At 37.7% G+C, this 17,166-nt stretch overlaps 9 protein-coding genes across 9 annotated transcripts; 5 read left to right on the forward strand and 4 right to left on the reverse strand.

Moving 5' to 3' along the window:
- Window positions 1–347, reverse strand: NCAS0C00100 (uncharacterized protein; the record flags this gene model as incomplete). The annotated part of the gene is made up of 1 exon (XM_003675321.1): window positions 1–347. A coding segment is annotated over one exon (347 nt), but the record flags the coding sequence as incomplete, so codon positions are not given.
- Window positions 348–436: 89 nt separating this feature from the next.
- Window positions 437–2,053, reverse strand: NCAS0C00110 (uncharacterized protein; the record flags this gene model as incomplete). The annotated part of the gene is made up of 1 exon (XM_003675322.1): window positions 437–2,053. One exon carries the CDS (start codon window positions 2,051–2,053, stop codon window positions 437–439), a length of 1,617 nt encoding a protein of 538 aa, XP_003675370.1.
- A 1,428-nt stretch (window positions 2,054–3,481) lies between these two features.
- On the forward strand, window positions 3,482–3,634 carry NCAS0C00120 (uncharacterized protein; the record flags this gene model as incomplete). The annotated part of the gene is made up of 1 exon (XM_003675323.1): window positions 3,482–3,634. The coding sequence occupies one exon, from the start codon at window positions 3,482–3,484 to the stop codon at window positions 3,632–3,634; it is 153 nt and encodes a 50-aa protein (XP_003675371.1).
- A 1,890-nt stretch (window positions 3,635–5,524) lies between these two features.
- ALO1 (D-arabinono-1,4-lactone oxidase) lies at window positions 5,525–7,102 on the forward strand (the record flags this gene model as incomplete). The annotated part of the gene is made up of 1 exon (XM_003675324.1): window positions 5,525–7,102. The coding sequence occupies one exon, from the start codon at window positions 5,525–5,527 to the stop codon at window positions 7,100–7,102; it is 1,578 nt and encodes a 525-aa protein (XP_003675372.1).
- A 146-nt stretch (window positions 7,103–7,248) lies between these two features.
- On the reverse strand, window positions 7,249–9,162 carry UFO1 (SCF ubiquitin ligase complex subunit UFO1; the record flags this gene model as incomplete). The annotated part of the gene is made up of 1 exon (XM_003675325.1): window positions 7,249–9,162. One exon carries the CDS (start codon window positions 9,160–9,162, stop codon window positions 7,249–7,251), a length of 1,914 nt encoding a protein of 637 aa, XP_003675373.1.
- Window positions 9,163–9,877: 715 nt separating this feature from the next.
- On the forward strand, window positions 9,878–11,269 carry ERG13 (hydroxymethylglutaryl-CoA synthase; the record flags this gene model as incomplete). Its single annotated transcript, XM_003675326.1, has 1 exon — window positions 9,878–11,269. The coding sequence occupies one exon, from the start codon at window positions 9,878–9,880 to the stop codon at window positions 11,267–11,269; it is 1,392 nt and encodes a 463-aa protein (XP_003675374.1).
- A 558-nt stretch (window positions 11,270–11,827) lies between these two features.
- Window positions 11,828–15,436, forward strand: RPM2 (ribonuclease P; the record flags this gene model as incomplete). Its single annotated transcript, XM_003675327.1, has 1 exon — window positions 11,828–15,436. One exon carries the CDS (start codon window positions 11,828–11,830, stop codon window positions 15,434–15,436), a length of 3,609 nt encoding a protein of 1,202 aa, XP_003675375.1.
- A 358-nt stretch (window positions 15,437–15,794) lies between these two features.
- GIM5 (Gim5p) lies at window positions 15,795–16,341 on the reverse strand (the record flags this gene model as incomplete). The annotated part of the gene is made up of 2 exons (XM_003675328.1): window positions 15,795–16,252; window positions 16,326–16,341. The coding sequence occupies 2 exons, from the start codon at window positions 16,339–16,341 to the stop codon at window positions 15,795–15,797; spliced, it is 474 nt and encodes a 157-aa protein (XP_003675376.1).
- Window positions 16,342–16,536: 195 nt separating this feature from the next.
- Window positions 16,537–17,154, forward strand: RAD10 (DNA repair protein RAD10; the record flags this gene model as incomplete). The annotated part of the gene is made up of 1 exon (XM_003675329.1): window positions 16,537–17,154. One exon carries the CDS (start codon window positions 16,537–16,539, stop codon window positions 17,152–17,154), a length of 618 nt encoding a protein of 205 aa, XP_003675377.1.
- Between the last annotated feature and the right edge of the window lie 12 nt (window positions 17,155–17,166).

Genomic DNA, 17,166 nt, shown 5'->3' on the forward strand with positions numbered 1-17,166 from the left:
GACCTAGCCAGGTAGCCGTTGAGCAACGACTCCTCAGCAGCACCGTTGGTCTCGTTGAACAGGTCCCGTTTCATATCAGCATACTCGGTCCCCACGGCGTGCTTCAGCATGTTACGTGCAACTATGATGTAGTAGAAAAGGTGGTCTGAGGTGACCTTGTCCAGGGTCTTGCACATTGGATTGCCCTCTCTGTTTTTGGAATACTCAGTAATGATGTCCAGGCAGCGAGACTCAGGGTCCACAAACAGGTTACGTTGGTTACCAGCATACTTCAGTATCAGCATATCAGGAAACCTGTAGGGCCCGGTGGCAGAAAAGTAGATCATCCACATGACACACACTCCCATATCAGCGACTAACCTGGCGACCTCCTGTGAATCGATGGTGACATTGGGCTTGAAATCAGGAACAACATTGGCCAGAGCCGTCTCGTTGATCAACAGCAACAGCGAATTCTTGGTTTGATTCTATTCTCAGCAACATCGATGGCAGTGGGAGAGTTCAGCGTGGCATCGGCAACAGCCTGCACAGACAAGACCTTGTCGAAATACTGACGCAGGTCAGAGAGGTTGGACTCGAAACGCTCCTTGACGTTGGCGTAGAACTCCCTGATGTAGGATCGGGAGAACTTCTTGCCTGAGATAAGCACGGCGTCTGGCTTGCACACCCTGACGTTGAACTTGGTGTAGTTCTGGTACGCCACGGTCAGCTTGTGGTACATGACGTTGGTCCAGGTCCATGGCTCACTCTTCTTGGTGAAGAAGATCTCATCGGCAGTAGAGTCACCGGGGATGGCCCCAGCATGGAGAAACCGGTAGAGAACAGAGTAGGTGGCCAGGGCCCGGATAGAGTCGACCAGCTGGCGAAAGGAGTTCAAGGTGTGGAGAGCTGGGTACGCCACGGAGGTGTCCTGCCAGTTGTAGCAGCAGATGCGCACCAAAAGGTACCACAGTTCGTTGTCAGAGCCCGGTAGCAGCTTGAAAGTGAACCACGAGGCGATGGCATCAATGGACTTGGGCGGACTCTGTTCATGTTCGCAGGTAAAGTCCTCGGCAAAGGAGAGTTGTGGGAACACCTCCGCCAGAAACAGAAAGGCAGACCCCATGGAGCTGTACTTCTGGATGGTGGGGATCTGCAGGTCCTTGGGGAAGGTCTCCCCGTAGCCTGGACGGTGGAACGAGGACAGGTACGGACGGCGGTGGTACCTGGACCTGACCTCGGAGTAGATGGTGGAGAAGTAGGAGTAGATGTCCTCTGCAAACTGGGCCTTGTACTGCTGGAAGCCGGCCAAGACGGACAGATCGTTCTCGGTGAACACGATCTCACCCACATTCATCTCCTGTTCGAAGAAGGACGAGTCCTTGGAGTGCACAATGTCCCTGTCGACTGTGACGTCGGCGAGCAGGTACTGCGTGGAGTGGGTCTCGTCCCTGAGATAGAGGTACTTGGTGGGCTTGTCCTTGTAGACCACGGGGATGACGGTGTACTCCTGGGAGCAGCGTCTGTGTCTGTCTGGGGTCTTGCTGTTGACGATGCGGAAGCCGTCTGGGGTGGTGTAGAAGAGCCTCTTGGAGGTGGTGCAGACGGAGAAGAGCTGGGAGCTGGGGACGGGGACAAGGTCGGAGCCGGGGAAGGCGGTGTGGTACTCGTCCAGGTCCACCAGGGCGTAGTTGGCCAGCTTGGTGCGCTCCTCCAGCAGGAACAGCTTGCTCTTGGGGTGGAACTTCTTGACAACCTTGCGGACAGAAGCACCCTCCTTTTCAATAGTTAACACGACAAATCCATCGACAACGCTGACGTTATCTGAAATGTAAAACATGGTGGTGGTGGATTTGCGAATGGTTGTTTGGTGGGATGGGAAGGGGAGAGAGTGTGGTTTAAGGGAATAAAATTTGGCCCAGTTATATATTCTGTTTTTCTTCGTTTGTCCCAGAAAAGCGGACGCCATCGCCAGAAGAAAAAACAACGCCAAGCACGTCCACAGGGGGAACGCGGCCACGGCCCAAAGAGGAAAGAACACGAGCTGACGCGTTGGTGCAGTTACGACATGCATGAAAAAGGATGGTAATATGCTTTTCGTGCTTGAATGTTCAAAACTGAGTGAGCCAGGCTCCTGTGCAAGGTGACAGCTGTGTAAGACTAGAAATACACTGTGACACCGACCATATCTCGACAACTAGCACTCCAACTGACCTTAAACTACAAACGTACACTCTTATACACGCTATCTAAACATATACACACTACCTTCTTTACTTCGACCGTCCCTGCGCTACTTAACCACTGGCTGTGGGTGCTGGGTTTCCGTCTACCTACCGTCGCCCAAGTCACCTCCGCCGCACAGGCCGACCTCCAGACTTGAAAATCCGAGTGGTGGATGTTTTTTCCCACTCCCTCCGAGGCGCCCGACCACCTGCTGTTTTCTCAGAAAAGTTCGCGGGGGAGTGCCCATACGGCGGCCGAAGTCAGTCGAGTGTTTTTCACCTATCAGCGAGGCGCACCTCAGGGATGTGGTTTTTCGGCCGGGCGTCCAATCCTTTTTTTGCTCGAGCTATCATAATGGTGTACCTGCTTATTTACTAATATATATTATGGCTATGTAATAGTGAAATAAAAGTAGAAGGTAACGGCCACTTTTAGTATATTTTATTTTCTACTCCTATAGTCTTTGAAATTGTGTTTTTGCCCGCTTTTTGCGAAAAATATGTTTTAGGAAAAATTGCCATTGTCCTGGTCGTACTATCTCCATTATCCAGTTTTTTCAATTATAACACACATAGTAAGCTAATCATCAAATTAAGTTGAAACTATCATTTCCAAGATGATATATAACTTGGAAGATATGGTGGAAGAGGAGATTCCTAATTTTTGAATTCAAAAACTGCCAACATAGTGCGTACATGTATTACAGTTGTTGTAATATATGTGTTGCTCCTTTATGTTTTGCCACAAAACCAATCCAAAGAGACAGCCATAGATCCCATTCCAAACGGAAAAGGTGAGTTGGTTACTATGGACCGGCTCTATAAACGAAATAGATGGACTATATTTGCTAAGAATGCAGTGATTGGGATGATTGCTGCTGCTGCTGCTATATCTGGTAGTTGCGCTGCCAATTTCTGCTCAAACGTTGCTTCACCTGCATGCTGGAGTACATTCGTACCTTCCCTTCTTACTGCCGGCCTCGCTTATGCAATGGCCCAAGATAATTGAAGTGCTGGATCTAGTGCCAAGCGTGAGCTCGTCCACTTTTTGGGCATCTTGGGATATACTCAGAATGATGTAAATTCCAGTACTTTACTATAAATTAGCCAATCCTTAAGTTCCGCTGGGTTGGTAATTCTCGGTGTCTCCAACATTACAACAAACTCTTTAGTAAAACTGGACTTTCAATGCTAGTGACATCCACAACATCTTAATAATTTATTGGAAGAGTTCCCTTGGTTTTTATGCTGGGCATATTCAACAAGATTGGAAAAGCATGTTGAATGATATCGTCACCGACTTGAACCCTAAATCTTTAGAATTAACTATACGTCACACCGAAAAACATACACTTGAAAAGCGCTGGAATTACTTCGATGTTCAATGGATGTCATGGAACTACGACAATGTTAATCATGCACGGTCTTGAAAGGCAAGCGGCTGCGGGTAGACAAGTGGAGGAGGGCGAGTATGACAGTGTCGTAGATGAATGTTATAATAATAACGCAGCTTGGAAATATTGTCTATATGTATTCCGTAATGATCGTGTAGGACAAGAAGAGACTTATGATGCTTTAGGAGGGGACATTGTTGTTCATGGGGAGGTGTACTTTAATACTTACGGGGTTGTTGATGGTTACTGAAACGATAACAAAGACGGCACACAATGTGGCGGAGAAGCAATATCCTTACAAAAAAAATATCGAGATATAATTAAAAATTTACTTGTTACTGGCGTATTTAAAAATTTGTAAATCTGGGAATCGGTAAGCCCTATCAAAATAAATCATCCAGATAAGATAAATACCCATATCGTCAATAGCGTTTTTAATTTGTTGTTTAATCTTTTTACTGTTTAATTATCCCAACTCGCTGCTTAAGAAGAAATTTTGATATTAGTCCTGGTGAAAACAATTCAATTAAGTAAGCTTTATGGTTAACTATATTTTCTTCCAAGCATAATCATTTAGTGTACAATTTTCTTTTTATTACCTCAGCCACTGCCTGCACATTCACCTTAGTTTCCTCGATCCCATTTAAATTGGAATAATATCTCCTGACCAGATCTTCATAAAACACTTCGATATACTTTCTTGAAAACATCAAGCCACTTAAGATTTAGAAGGCCATAACTTGTAGTGATCTTTAAGCCTGAGCATACAAGTTGCATTCTTTTTCACTGCAGGGGTTGTACATCTATACCTACATTTTTTTGTTATTTTGTAGTTGGGTTGATGCGTTTGGTACTTCTCTTATTCACTCAAACAAGTAAATCTGCACCCCTACCCGCAACGGTTGGCTTCCCAAAACGGCTAAACTGATACTAATCATATGACAGTTTCAAATACTGGATATAAGAGGATATTCATCATAAAACACCCCATTCTATTTCCAGGGCAAGATCCAAAATTTCATCTTTATTAAATGCCGTTTTTCTGAAGGAATTCACTATAATTTTTTCGTTTAATTCTGCCATTCCAACTTAAAGTTTGTTAACGTTGAATTTTTCACCATACATTGGACTCCACATACCCACACTGTTTGTCACATCTTGTTGAGATGCACCCAAAATAGTGTCTGAAAGACTAAAATCGGAAGGGAAACGAAGTGTTAGAATTATCATTAGGAGACAAAATAAATTACCAGCAATCGAAAGAGTGAAGTTGCTATTGCTAGCACTCTTCCAATATAATGCCCAACACAGTCATGTAAAGAAGTATATACTTAACCATATACTGGTTGGTAAATTATTCCCGAAATTTTACACAACCATTTATAACGCCTTGCTTTAAAGTACCATTGCGTGGTCTCAACCTCAACTCAGCCACAGCTGCCATCGAAAAGTATAGTCTTACCATTGCCAACATATTTTAATACTGGAAAACTTTAAGAACCTAATAATGTAACCATCAGGAATCCCCGGCTTGGATATCATACTTGTTCTTTGTAAAATCCTCGTTCGTTAATATCAAATACGTTTCTTGACTCAGTCGCAAACACCTCTGAGGAATTAATAAAAATTCACAAGTTTTAGGTACTCCAGAAATATCTCAAAGAAAAATTATCTAGTAATACAAGGAAATGACAAAGTTGTTAGCATACGCTTCTGCACTACTTAATTTGCGTCGATCTTGTGGAAATGCGACGCTATCATTCGCTAATGTCGCGGTTTTCGGTGTTTTCTGGTATGAACGGAATTAAGCAAAGATCAACGCATTACCTAAGTTCAGTATCCTTCTAGATTAAAGGAAAGCTATTGTTAGTACGAATAGGTCTATTGTGTTTTCAATCGCAGTCCATCAGGAGAGATAACAATAGCATGACAACGTCCATATTGACTGTCCCAGCGAAGAGCGATTACACCTTCAGAAACTGGGCTGGTATTTACACAGCTAAACCGCAGAAGTATTTCCAACCTACCAATGTACAGGAGGTCATAAACATAGTTAATGCTGCAAGGGCTGCCGGCAAGACAGTAGTAACTGTTGGCTCAGGTCATTCGCCAAGTAATATGTGTATCACTAATGAGTGGTTGATTAATTTAGATAAAATGAACTCAGTGCAAAGTTTCAAAGAATACCCAGAAAGACATTATGCTGATATTACCGTTGCAGCAGGTTTACGAGTCTATCAATTGAACGCATATTTAAATAAAAAGGGATATACTTTGCAAAATCTTGGATCTGTTGCAGAGCAGAGTGTTGCAGGGATAATTTCTACTGGTACGCATGGGTCATCTCCTTATCATGGGTTGTTTTCATCACAATATGTGAATTTAACAATTGTCAATGGAAACGGTCAACTGGTATACTTAGATTCGGAGCATAACCCTGAAATATTTAGAGCTGCTGCCTTGTCATTGGGGAAAATCGGTATCATTGTCTCAGCAACCATACGTGCAGTACCTGCTTTTAATATAAGATCGACCCAAGAAGTCATTACATTTGAAGAATTCCTTGAACAGTGGGATTCTGTTTGGTTATCATCTGAATTCATAAGAGTATGGTGGTATCCTTATTCAAGAAAGTGTGTTCTCTGGAGAGGCTCTAAGTCACACGATAACATTACACCAGAGAAAAAATCTTGGTGGGCAACCAAAATGGGTAGGTTTTTCTATGAGACATTATTATGGATTTCATCAAGAGTTTATTTACCTCTCACACCATTAGTAGAGAAGTTCGTTTTTAAGAAACAATACGGGGAATTAGAAAAGCACCCAACGACAGCAGTGCAAAGATCAGCTGATGGGTTTGCTTTAGATTGTTTATTTTCACAATTTGTTGATGAATGGGCTTGTCCAATGGATAATGGTCCAGAAGTATTGCGCTCACTTGATTATTCTATATCACAAGCTTCAAAAAATAAAGAATTCTACGTCCACGTTCCAATTGAGGTTCGCTGTTCTAACACTTCCTTACCACAAACACAATTAGATACATCAACTAGAAACTCCATGTCTGCTGGTCCAGTATATGGAAATATTTTACGTCCTTATTTGGACAACACACCTTTTAGTGAAATGGTAACTCCCTTAGCAGCCATAACGAATAACCAATTAACGTTATATATCAATGCCACAATTTATCGTCCATTTGGTTACAATACTCCAATTTATAAGTGGTTTTCTGTTTTTGAAGACACAATGATTGGCGCTGGTGGTAAGCCACATTGGGCCAAAAATTTCTTGGGGTCTACCTCTTTGATTAATACTGAGAAAAAGACTAAATATAAAGATTTCGAAATGAGGGGTATGGCAACGAAGATTAAGGAGATGTATGGAGATGATTTATTGAACTTTCAAAGAATAAGACGCCAACAAGATCCCAAAAATGTTTTTGTAATGAATAAAGATTGGGCTGTTATTAATGGTGTTGTTAATCCTGGAGAGGTAAATTGAATACAAATTATGATAAAAAACTTTTTAAATATTCTCATATAACAAATAAATAAGAAAAACATTATGAATGACTACCGATTCTTTAAGTCAAATTGCTTCAAGTAATGTAAACAATAATTACGTGTTGATTATCTATATAAAGCTCTTTAATGCTGGCTTATTTCACTTAGTGATAATGCAATTGCTAATTGTAACTCTTCATCTTCCGCAGATGATGTAGGTGCGGGTTGAGTGGTTGTCAGTGGCGGGTGATTGTTACTATGAGATGTTTCTTGGCTTCTCTCATTAACCAATAAAGATTGTTCCACTGCTTTTAAAAATTCTTCATCTTCGTTTCGAATGTCCATACTGGATATATTTAAATTGTTCGTATCATTTCGCGATTCTTCCAGTACTCTCCTCAAATTTTCTTCGTCATTATTCTGACTAGTGTTGGAGTCATTTCCATTTGTATGGAATGTTTCTTCCGATTCCATTAATGCAATCTTCAATTGTAGTTCCTCTTCGTCAATATCTCCTCCGTATTTTGCAAACAATTTTTCTGCTTTCTTTTCCTGTTCTCTCCTTTTCGTCACTTCATCATCATATAATTGTAATTCTGAATTCATTGTTTCATTCCATTTATTACTGCGGTTACGTGATCCACTTGATTTTGATTTCCTCGAGTGTAGGTCATCGGAGATAAACTGAAGATAATTTAAGGTATTTCCACTTCCAACAATCATTCTACCTTGAGAAATGCTCAAGAATTCTGGAAATTTTTCAGTTTTTTGAACAGTCTTAATTAAGTTACCACTGGAAGCATCAAATATTTGCAATGAACCATTTAGTGCTGCTGCCAATACTAAATTAGTGACTTCACATTTATAAATCGGTTCATCAAATTTTATATTTGACTGTATTTTCAGTGATTGCCCAGGAGCCCTTATGTTTATGATATTCACCTCATCTGACATCGTTGACACTGCTATGTAACACCCGTCTAATCCTGCCACCTCTAGATCTTGTTCTCTATTTGCAGTATTTTCATCAATAATCACATCGGATATGTTAGCTGCTGGAAAAGTTATGGATCTGGTAAATCCAAAATTCTTTTCAACATCAAATGAAATAACGTACACAGTTTGCAAATTTGCTAACACAATACAACGAGATCCAAAATCTACTTTGAAAAAATGGATTTGTAAAATACGTTCTTCAGATGAGTCATTAGAAATAGTAGGTAATGGGAGGATATTTACTTCTTCCATATCTTTAATGACATATATTTTTTCTTCGTCAATAACAATGGTCCATTGCTTATATAGAGAAAGGTGTAATATAGTCTTATTGGATACCTTTTTAAAATTCATCGACTTAGTTTCACACCACCAAATGATTTCACCATTTTCGGAGCCACTAACACTCCAATTTTGATTTGAATCTCCAGGTACAGTTGAGTTTGTTATTGCAGTTACACATGCAGAATGTCTTGAATTAAATTCTGTAACGGGTGTTAAATATGATCTATTACTTAATAGTTTCCCAAACACCCTACCATCGAACCTTCCAAATACGGCTGCATTTATATTAAAATTCATGGTGGAACAGCCCTGTGGCGTTGTACAGGGAATATAGGTATATCTCCTCTGTTTATTTCTATTCGATTGTAATTGAACCATTGTTATAACACCATCATTATAGCAGGTACAACGTGGATAATCAAAATACAGACTTTCAATTTGTTGAACCATATGAGAAGAAGGTGATATGGTATATTTGGTTCTCACAGCTTTATTATGTTTCCATTGTTTCAATCCATGAACTCTTTCTACATATTCTGTGCTATATTTGGTAGAATGAGAATAGGATGGGAAATAGTTGGTGTGTATCCTTGCCTTAAAGAGGTTTTTCCATAATTCCTCATCATTGATAAGGTTTCTAAAATAAATGGAGAGGTCCTGCAGGATGGAGAGCTCCTTCTCATCTAGATAACTGAAGATGACAACTAAGATTTCAGGCGGTAGTCTCTGCAAACTTAATGCATTACTTTTAAATTCTTGAATTGGAAAATGATTCATAGCCCTTCGTGATCCGTACCTAATCCACAGCAAAGGAATAGGTTGTTGCTCTTCCGAGTGGATCACAGTGTGCGATGACTATGTATATGGATATTCTATATACTAATTTTTCACTACGAGCTAAGGGAAAAAGAAAAAAATAAAAATAAAGGCATTCCATGGTTTCCCACGAGTTTCGAACTGCCAAAACCGCTAATTTCCCAACTGAACTATTTGGGTATATAAAATAAGAACTTCTGCAAAAATGGAAATGCCCGACCGCTTAGAACATTCCTTTATACGAAAATGTAGCCGCCAAGATCAAAGCTGAAACACCGAAAAAATTCGACGGTCGTTTGCATGAAAATGCGTAAACTAAACGTGTTAAAGGGCCCCGGCTATTCCGTCAAAATTGGCTTCCTCCTCTCCAATTTCTTAAACACAGATCCATAAACGAACCTTCAACAGTACCTGGTTTCCCTCTCTCTGGCATTACCAGTTCACATCGTATTCTATCGCATTTAGCATTTCTGATCATAATAGAAACCGTAATTGAATTCAGCTCATTTCTGCTACTGCATTTATCATTATCTGCATTGAACATCAAGGCTGATTCTTTTACTTCTCCAATTAACATATAAAAAGGCCCAACAGTCCAATTCAACTTACAAACTGCCAAGTTCAATTTCTGTGTAATCTCAAAGTAAATTCGTTGCATTAACATTAAACAATACAGATGACTGAAAATAAGAAACAAAAGACTACTACATATCCAACAATGAGACCTCAAAATATTGGTATCAAAGCCATGGAAATTTACATTCCAACACAATTTGTTTCTCAACAAGATCTAGAAAAATTTGATGGTGTTTCCTCTGGGAAATATACTATTGGATTGGGTCAAACTAATATGTCATTTGTTAATGACAGAGAAGATATATATTCCATGTGTTTGACTGTTCTTTCCAAATTAATTAAGAATTATAATATTGATACCAATGAAATTGGTAGATTAGAAGTCGGTACTGAAACTTTAATTGATAAATCTAAATCTGTTAAATCTGTCTTGATGCAATTATTTAATGGGAATAATGACGTGGAAGGTATTGACACTTTAAATGCCTGTTATGGTGGTACTAATGCTCTTTTCAATTCTTTAAATTGGATTGAATCAAGTGCTTGGGATGGTAAAGATGCCATTGTGGTCTGCGGTGATATTGCCATTTATGATAAAGGTGCTGCAAGACCCACAGGTGGTGCAGGTGTTGTCGCCATGTTAATTGGACCAGATGCTCCAATTGTTTTTGATCCAGTAAGAGGATCATTCATGGAACATGCATACGATTTCTACAAGCCAGATTTCACTAGTGAATATCCATATGTGGATGGTCATTTTTCATTGACATGTTACGTAAAGGCTCTAGATCAAGTTTACAAGAATTATTCTCAAAAGGCTATTGCCAGAGGTATGGTAGAATCTGCAGCTGGTCCACAAGCTGTTAATACAGTTAATTATTTTGATTATAATGTTTTCCATGTTCCCACTTGTAAATTGGTAACGAAATCATATGGTAGACTGTTATATAACGATTTCAGAGCTAATCCATCCTTATATCCAGAAGTAGATGCTAAATATGCCACTATGGATTATGATGAATCATTAACTGATAAAGTATTGGAGAAGACCTTCGTCAATGTTGCCAAGTCGCATCACAAGGAAAGAGTCGCACCATCATTAGTGGTGCCCACAAATACAGGTAACATGTATACAGCTTCTGTGTATGCATCATTAGCATCATTACTATCTCAAGTGGGGTCCGAAAAATTACAAGGCAAGAGGATCGGGTTATTCTCTTATGGATCTGGTTTGGCAGCCTCACTTTTCTCGTGTAAAGTTGTTGGTGACATTAGTAACATTATCTCCGTGCTGGACATTGATGCCAAACTGAATGCCAATAGACAATTGGGGACTCCTGAAGAATTTGAAGCTGCCATCAAGTTGAGAGAAGATGCACATTTACAAAAGGGTTTTGAACCTGCAGGGTCCATCGACCAATTGCAAAAGGGCGTCTACTACTTGACCTCTGTAGACGATCGTTTCAGAAGAAGTTACACTATCAAAGAGTAAGAGTTGCTCAGTCGTGTCTGTACCTATATATATATACCTTACCTTACCTTACCTTACCTTACCTTACCTATCTATCGATATATAAGCCAATCATTCAATAAATATCAGCTAGCATTCAAACATCGTTATTTCCATTATCTCGCTAATTTTTTTGTTTTTCGTTACGGCGCGAAAAAAGCGCGCTCTCTTTCTTTTGCCTGTTGAGGAACCAAACTCTCGCCGCTGATTGGTCAGTCATAGTCCGGACCTCGGGTTACTAACGATCGACCGCACAAACACTCTTGTTCCTGATATATTTGCCAGTTGAAATTTGACGTTTATGGATCTGGTACTTAAATGGCCCATTGAACCCATCCGAGATCCACTCTATTTGCTAATCGGATTACCAACCACCCTTTCCTCTCGAGCATCACCCTCTCTCCATTGGAACTTCGACTAAGTTACCGCTTCATAGGTTTTGCTGCTACGTTCCCCGTTAACTTCAATACCACTTAGTCATACACTTTGCATTCATAATATTTTTTTTTTCCAAATTGTTACATTACATTACATTAACCAATGGCATTCAAGTCAATCAAATATAAGCTGGGTTCCAAGGGCTATCATCGCCAGGCTACCTCATTTTTTGATAGTTCCTACAATTATTTAAGGCAGAACCAGGCGGTGTTCCATTTAGATGGTTCTGCTCCATACCCTAACGGCTCGGGAAATCAACCTCATCCTGTCGTTGTTGCTAATACAAACTTTAATCTAGTCGATGATGTTCTATATAAAGATAATCAAAATCAATTGCAACCGTTGTTCAATGGTCAATTTACTACAATTCAAAATCAATCAACAACAACGACCCCCATGACTGCAGTAGCCACTACTTCACAAACAGTTAGACAAACTGCTCAAAATAAGAAATTTGGCATCATTAAGAAACAAAATCAAAACGTCTTATCCCTTAATGAAAAATTAGCCAAGAGATTATATTCTACAACAATTACCACTTCCACTTTATTGGATGGTAAACTTATCATTGATGATTCAAAAATTCCAATTAATGAAACTGAACCAACGCCGTCAGAAAATGATTTCCCTTGGGAAAAAGATACTGAATTATCTTTAAATAAGAATACTTTTTTGAATACTCATATTAATGAAATTACTAAATGTTATCAAAATGGTGATCTTAACAAGATTAATTCTCTATATCATTCTTTGAAACGTAATAATGTTATACCGCCAATGGGAATTTATGAAGTTGTATTGAATTCCATTGCTGAAAGAAAATTGGATGAAAATGATCTAGATAATAAGATGTTTGAAATGTTAACTTGTTACCAGGATATATTATCTAACAAGATGAAACCTTCCGCCATTGTTTACAACATTTTATTAAATTCTTTGTTTAAGAGTTCAATTTTAGCCATTCAGTCCAGAAATAGAAACGGATCCGATTTCTTTAAGATTGCCATCGAATTGTTTAAAACTGTCACTACAACAAGTAATATCCAATTGGATAGAGACGTTATCAGTCACACGTTATTGGCTGTTAATTTATACCCTGGTTATATCTCTATTAATGAACTGATCACTTTCTTAAATTCATCTCCATTTGTGACAAAGAATATATTCTATTACGTCAGTCTGATCAATTATTCAAGATTGTCTGGTAATAATCCACTTATTAAAGAATTATTTCAAGATTTCCAAATGGGTCTTCAAACGGAAGAAAACTCTAAAACTAATATATTGCATGAGGACCGAGTTAAAGTGGAGGCTTCTGTTATTTCTGGTTTAGTGGAAACTGGTGACCTTGAAATGGCTTCCTCATTATTGAATACTTTAATCAACCAAATAAGAGATACAAATGGACTATCTTCTGATATATCACTTCTCTTGTCAAGTTTCTTAATCTCCATGTCCAAGATTGATCCATCAAAGGCATATCAAATGTGGATGACATTCCATCAACAACAATGGATTCCAGAATTCTCATACGAGTTTTATTTGCAACAAATGGTAAATTCTTTCCAGGATTGGAACATAACAAAGACCATATATGATTATATTTTCCCCATGGACCGTTCATTTAATACCAAGAGGGAACAATTAGAGGATTACATATTGTATCCAATGAACATGGATCTTGTTTTAAACTCATTAATGGATTATGCCTTACAATTGAACGATACTGAAATTATTATGAAACTAATTGAGGAATCTAAGATAAAATCATTCACATTTGAAGCTTCTCTTTACCCATTAATATTTAAGTACTTGAAAGAGGGAATTAATTATCCAGAAGAATATATATTGCAATTTATTGAAGCACATGGCAAATTATTCGATCCATCCACAACAGTGGCCCTCAATTTCATGAATTCCATTACAGATGCATTTTCTTCCCAAACTTTGTTAAGAAAAATAGCTGAGATGCCATTTTTCATCGAAAACTTGAGAGATCTGACTTTTGAAATTCCACCTTCCTATTCCGGTAAAAGGGATGAATTTCAAAATAGATTTAGAGGTGTCATGAAAATCATTGAAAATATATGGATCACACCAAAGACTATTGAATCATATCCAAACATTTTAGAAATATATGCTATTCTGTTGACCAAACTATTTAATGCTGAGTTGATTCCTATTCTACCTCATGCTCCATCATTTTTGAATAACTTTGTCAATGATTCCATTACCCATTTCAATAAATTAATCAAAAATTATATGGTATTTAATCTAGATCCTTCCGTCTTACCAACAATAGTACCTGAAGTGGTCAAATTGGTGGAAACATATGATGCAGAAGAAGGCGATCCAACAATTGATTCATATTTTATCAATCCTCAATCAAGAGACTCAACAGGAGCTTTGAACCTTGGTGGTGCTCTTAGAAATTCTTTTAAAGCAGGCCTTAAAGAATACAAGAAATATCTGGATATGGGACACACTTTCTCTTATGACACTTACAAAACTTTAATAGCCAATAGGTATTTGGATAAAGAAATCATTATTAGATCTTTTGAAACGGTGCCAGATTTTGAGGAAACGAAGAAATTGGCTAATTTAATTGTTAAACAGTGTAATTTGAAACAAATTGATGAACTTATCATACCGCATCCTCTTTTCAAAGATAAAATCCTTCCACTTTTAAACCCAATATCCCTTTTAAAATTGGCCAAATATACCGCTTCAGTCAAAGAATTTATAAGTGTGATCAATTTCCCACACAATTTCAAAAGTATATCATCTCAGGTGGAATTCCATGAAACAATTGCCTTTTTATATAAGAAATTGTTTGTTGATTTGAAAGACTATTCTACTATAATTGAGTATAATGAAGTTTGTCCAATCGTCGATTTAGAAATTTTATTATTATCATGCATTCGCTCTGGTACTTATGAACAATTCGAAGTCTTTTTCAATAAATACAAGAACTCTCCTGAATTAAAGGGAAAGGTTAGCACAATTGAGGCAAAGTATTTAATTAATTTGCAAGAAATTGATTCTGCCATCAAGCTACTTGAAACCAATGAATGCTCGTCTGAAAGGTCTATAGATCTGATGACTTTTGCCCTGTTCTTAAAAAGTTTCACAGAAGACGTTAGGTCAGATAATGCATCCAAGAAAGTCATGACAACTTTACAATTGGCAAATCTTTTGTCCTCTCAGAATAGCTTTGCCCATCTGTTATCTGTTTACGAAGTAGTCATTAACGGAAAGCCAGCTAATTCCCATCATTTCCTTACTGATCCATCTGCAAATGTAATTATTCTCGACCAGATGTTAAACAACTTACATGATGCTCTTCAATTTATTGATTGTCATGATACAATAGCTAGAGAGATGCTTTCCAACAAAATGAAAATTTTTTTTAGATTTAAGGCATTGCTAAAGCTACCACAGTTTAAAATGCAAGATATGGAAATGTTAATTCATATTTGGTCAGTCACTAAACCACATGAGATAGTTTGTCTCTTCAATAACATATTCGAAACTATTCGTTTAAACCCTGCATTAAGAAGAATAAATTTATCTAACGATTTAATGTTTGATTACACACCTACTGGTTTGGAAACAGTATTGAATCATATAGAGACTTCTTTTGAGGACACAAAGGACGAAGAAGGCCTCAGAAAAATGGAAAAATTAAAAGTCTTTATTAAGAAAAATTGAATTTGTATCCCCTTAAGTTAAGTATTTATTCCACTGGACTATTATTATTTAATATTCAATAAATGTAATAATTTATAAACTAAATTTATGATAATTACTATCAATTTAAAAATGTCCATTTATAATCCCTGATTTTGAAAGATATTATTAAAAAAGATGTTTAAAAATAATATTTGATAGTTGTTATAATCTACACATCATTCCCATAATTACATTCTATCAAAAGTATGGATACCTTTAATCAATGCCTCATTTCCCTGGCATTAGAAAATATCAACGGATAAGTTAGAGAGATGACAAAAAGGAATAGTTTGATTATACAAGAAACAACAGTTTATACATTAATATACATGTGTATCTAATTTTTCTCTGTTTTCTGTTCGTTGGCACTCTGTTCATGCTGTCTGATTGCAGCTAAACGTAATTGCTGTTCAATAGCCAAAGAAGACTGTGTTTTATCTTTAATAATGGTTTGTATCTGTCCCGATTCTTTGTTTAGTTTATCAATTTTCTTCTGATAGAAAGCAATGGCATCCTTTTCATTCTTTTCCACATAATAACCTGTACCTATATCGACCATAAATTGTTGGTTATCTTTGATTTTTCCTGGTACGTAAAGAGATGCTGAAGCCGGTATCAACAATTTTTGATTCTCGTTCTTTGGGTTGGCTATAGACTTGATATCGGTGATACAATCTGTAAATTTATTTTTAGCTATATTCAATGCTTGTAAGGACTGCGTGAAATGTTGCAATTCTTCATCGAATTGTTGTTTCACAGCAGCTAATTGCTCAGGTCCCAACTGGGTTAAATCGACTGAGAGAATGAGGGTGGAACGTTAGTTGAAGAATAATTACAATCGGTTGAATGATGAAAAACAGAAACATACTTTTTTGAGACGACATTCGATTCTTGGTGGTTTCGTATGGAATTTCCTTATGTATCAACTATAATGGTTTATACATCTTGAAATTTTCCAAGTGCTATTAAATTTTGGATAATGTTCCGTAGTGAAAAATGCATATGACAGAAGGATGCGATCATTATAGAGTGGTACGTAACTGCATTTTTAAAAACACTAGAAAAGGATCAATTTGCTCATGAATAACACAGACCCTACATCATTTCAAAGTATTCTAGCAGGAGTTAAAAAACTTAGAGAGAAAAAGGGAGGTGAAGTGATAAATGAGAATAAGGAACGTCCTCCTCAAGCTGAAACAACAACTGAAACGAGTAAGGAACCGGTGAATGTGATTAATGCCTTCAATCAACAGAGGATACCAATCAATACTACATCGAATACAGACACAAAAGATGCCTCAAGAAAGAGACCATTTAGTGGAAATAAGCATGGAAAAACCGTTTTAGTGAATACAACGCAAAAAGAAAATCCACTATTAAATCATTTAAAGAATACAAACTGGCGGTATATATCCTCGACAGGTGGAAATAAAATATATTATGATTACTTTATAAGAGAAAGGGCGGTACTATTCCTTACCTTAACTTATCACAAATTATATGCTGATTATATTACAAGACGTATGCATCCCCTTTCCCAAAATGAGAACAACATTTTAATATTTGTCGTAGATGATAAGAATTCAGAAGATACGCTGAGAGACATTACTAAAATGTGTATGTTCAATGGATTTACTCTACTTGTAGCGTTTAATTTTGAACAAGCAGCCAACTACATTAGATATTTAAACGATTAGCTGATGAAGATA

Source organism: Naumovozyma castellii, chromosome 3 (genome assembly GCF_000237345.1).
Source record: "Naumovozyma castellii chromosome 3, complete genome".
Classification (NCBI taxonomy): domain Eukaryota; kingdom Fungi; phylum Ascomycota; class Saccharomycetes; order Saccharomycetales; family Saccharomycetaceae; genus Naumovozyma; species Naumovozyma castellii.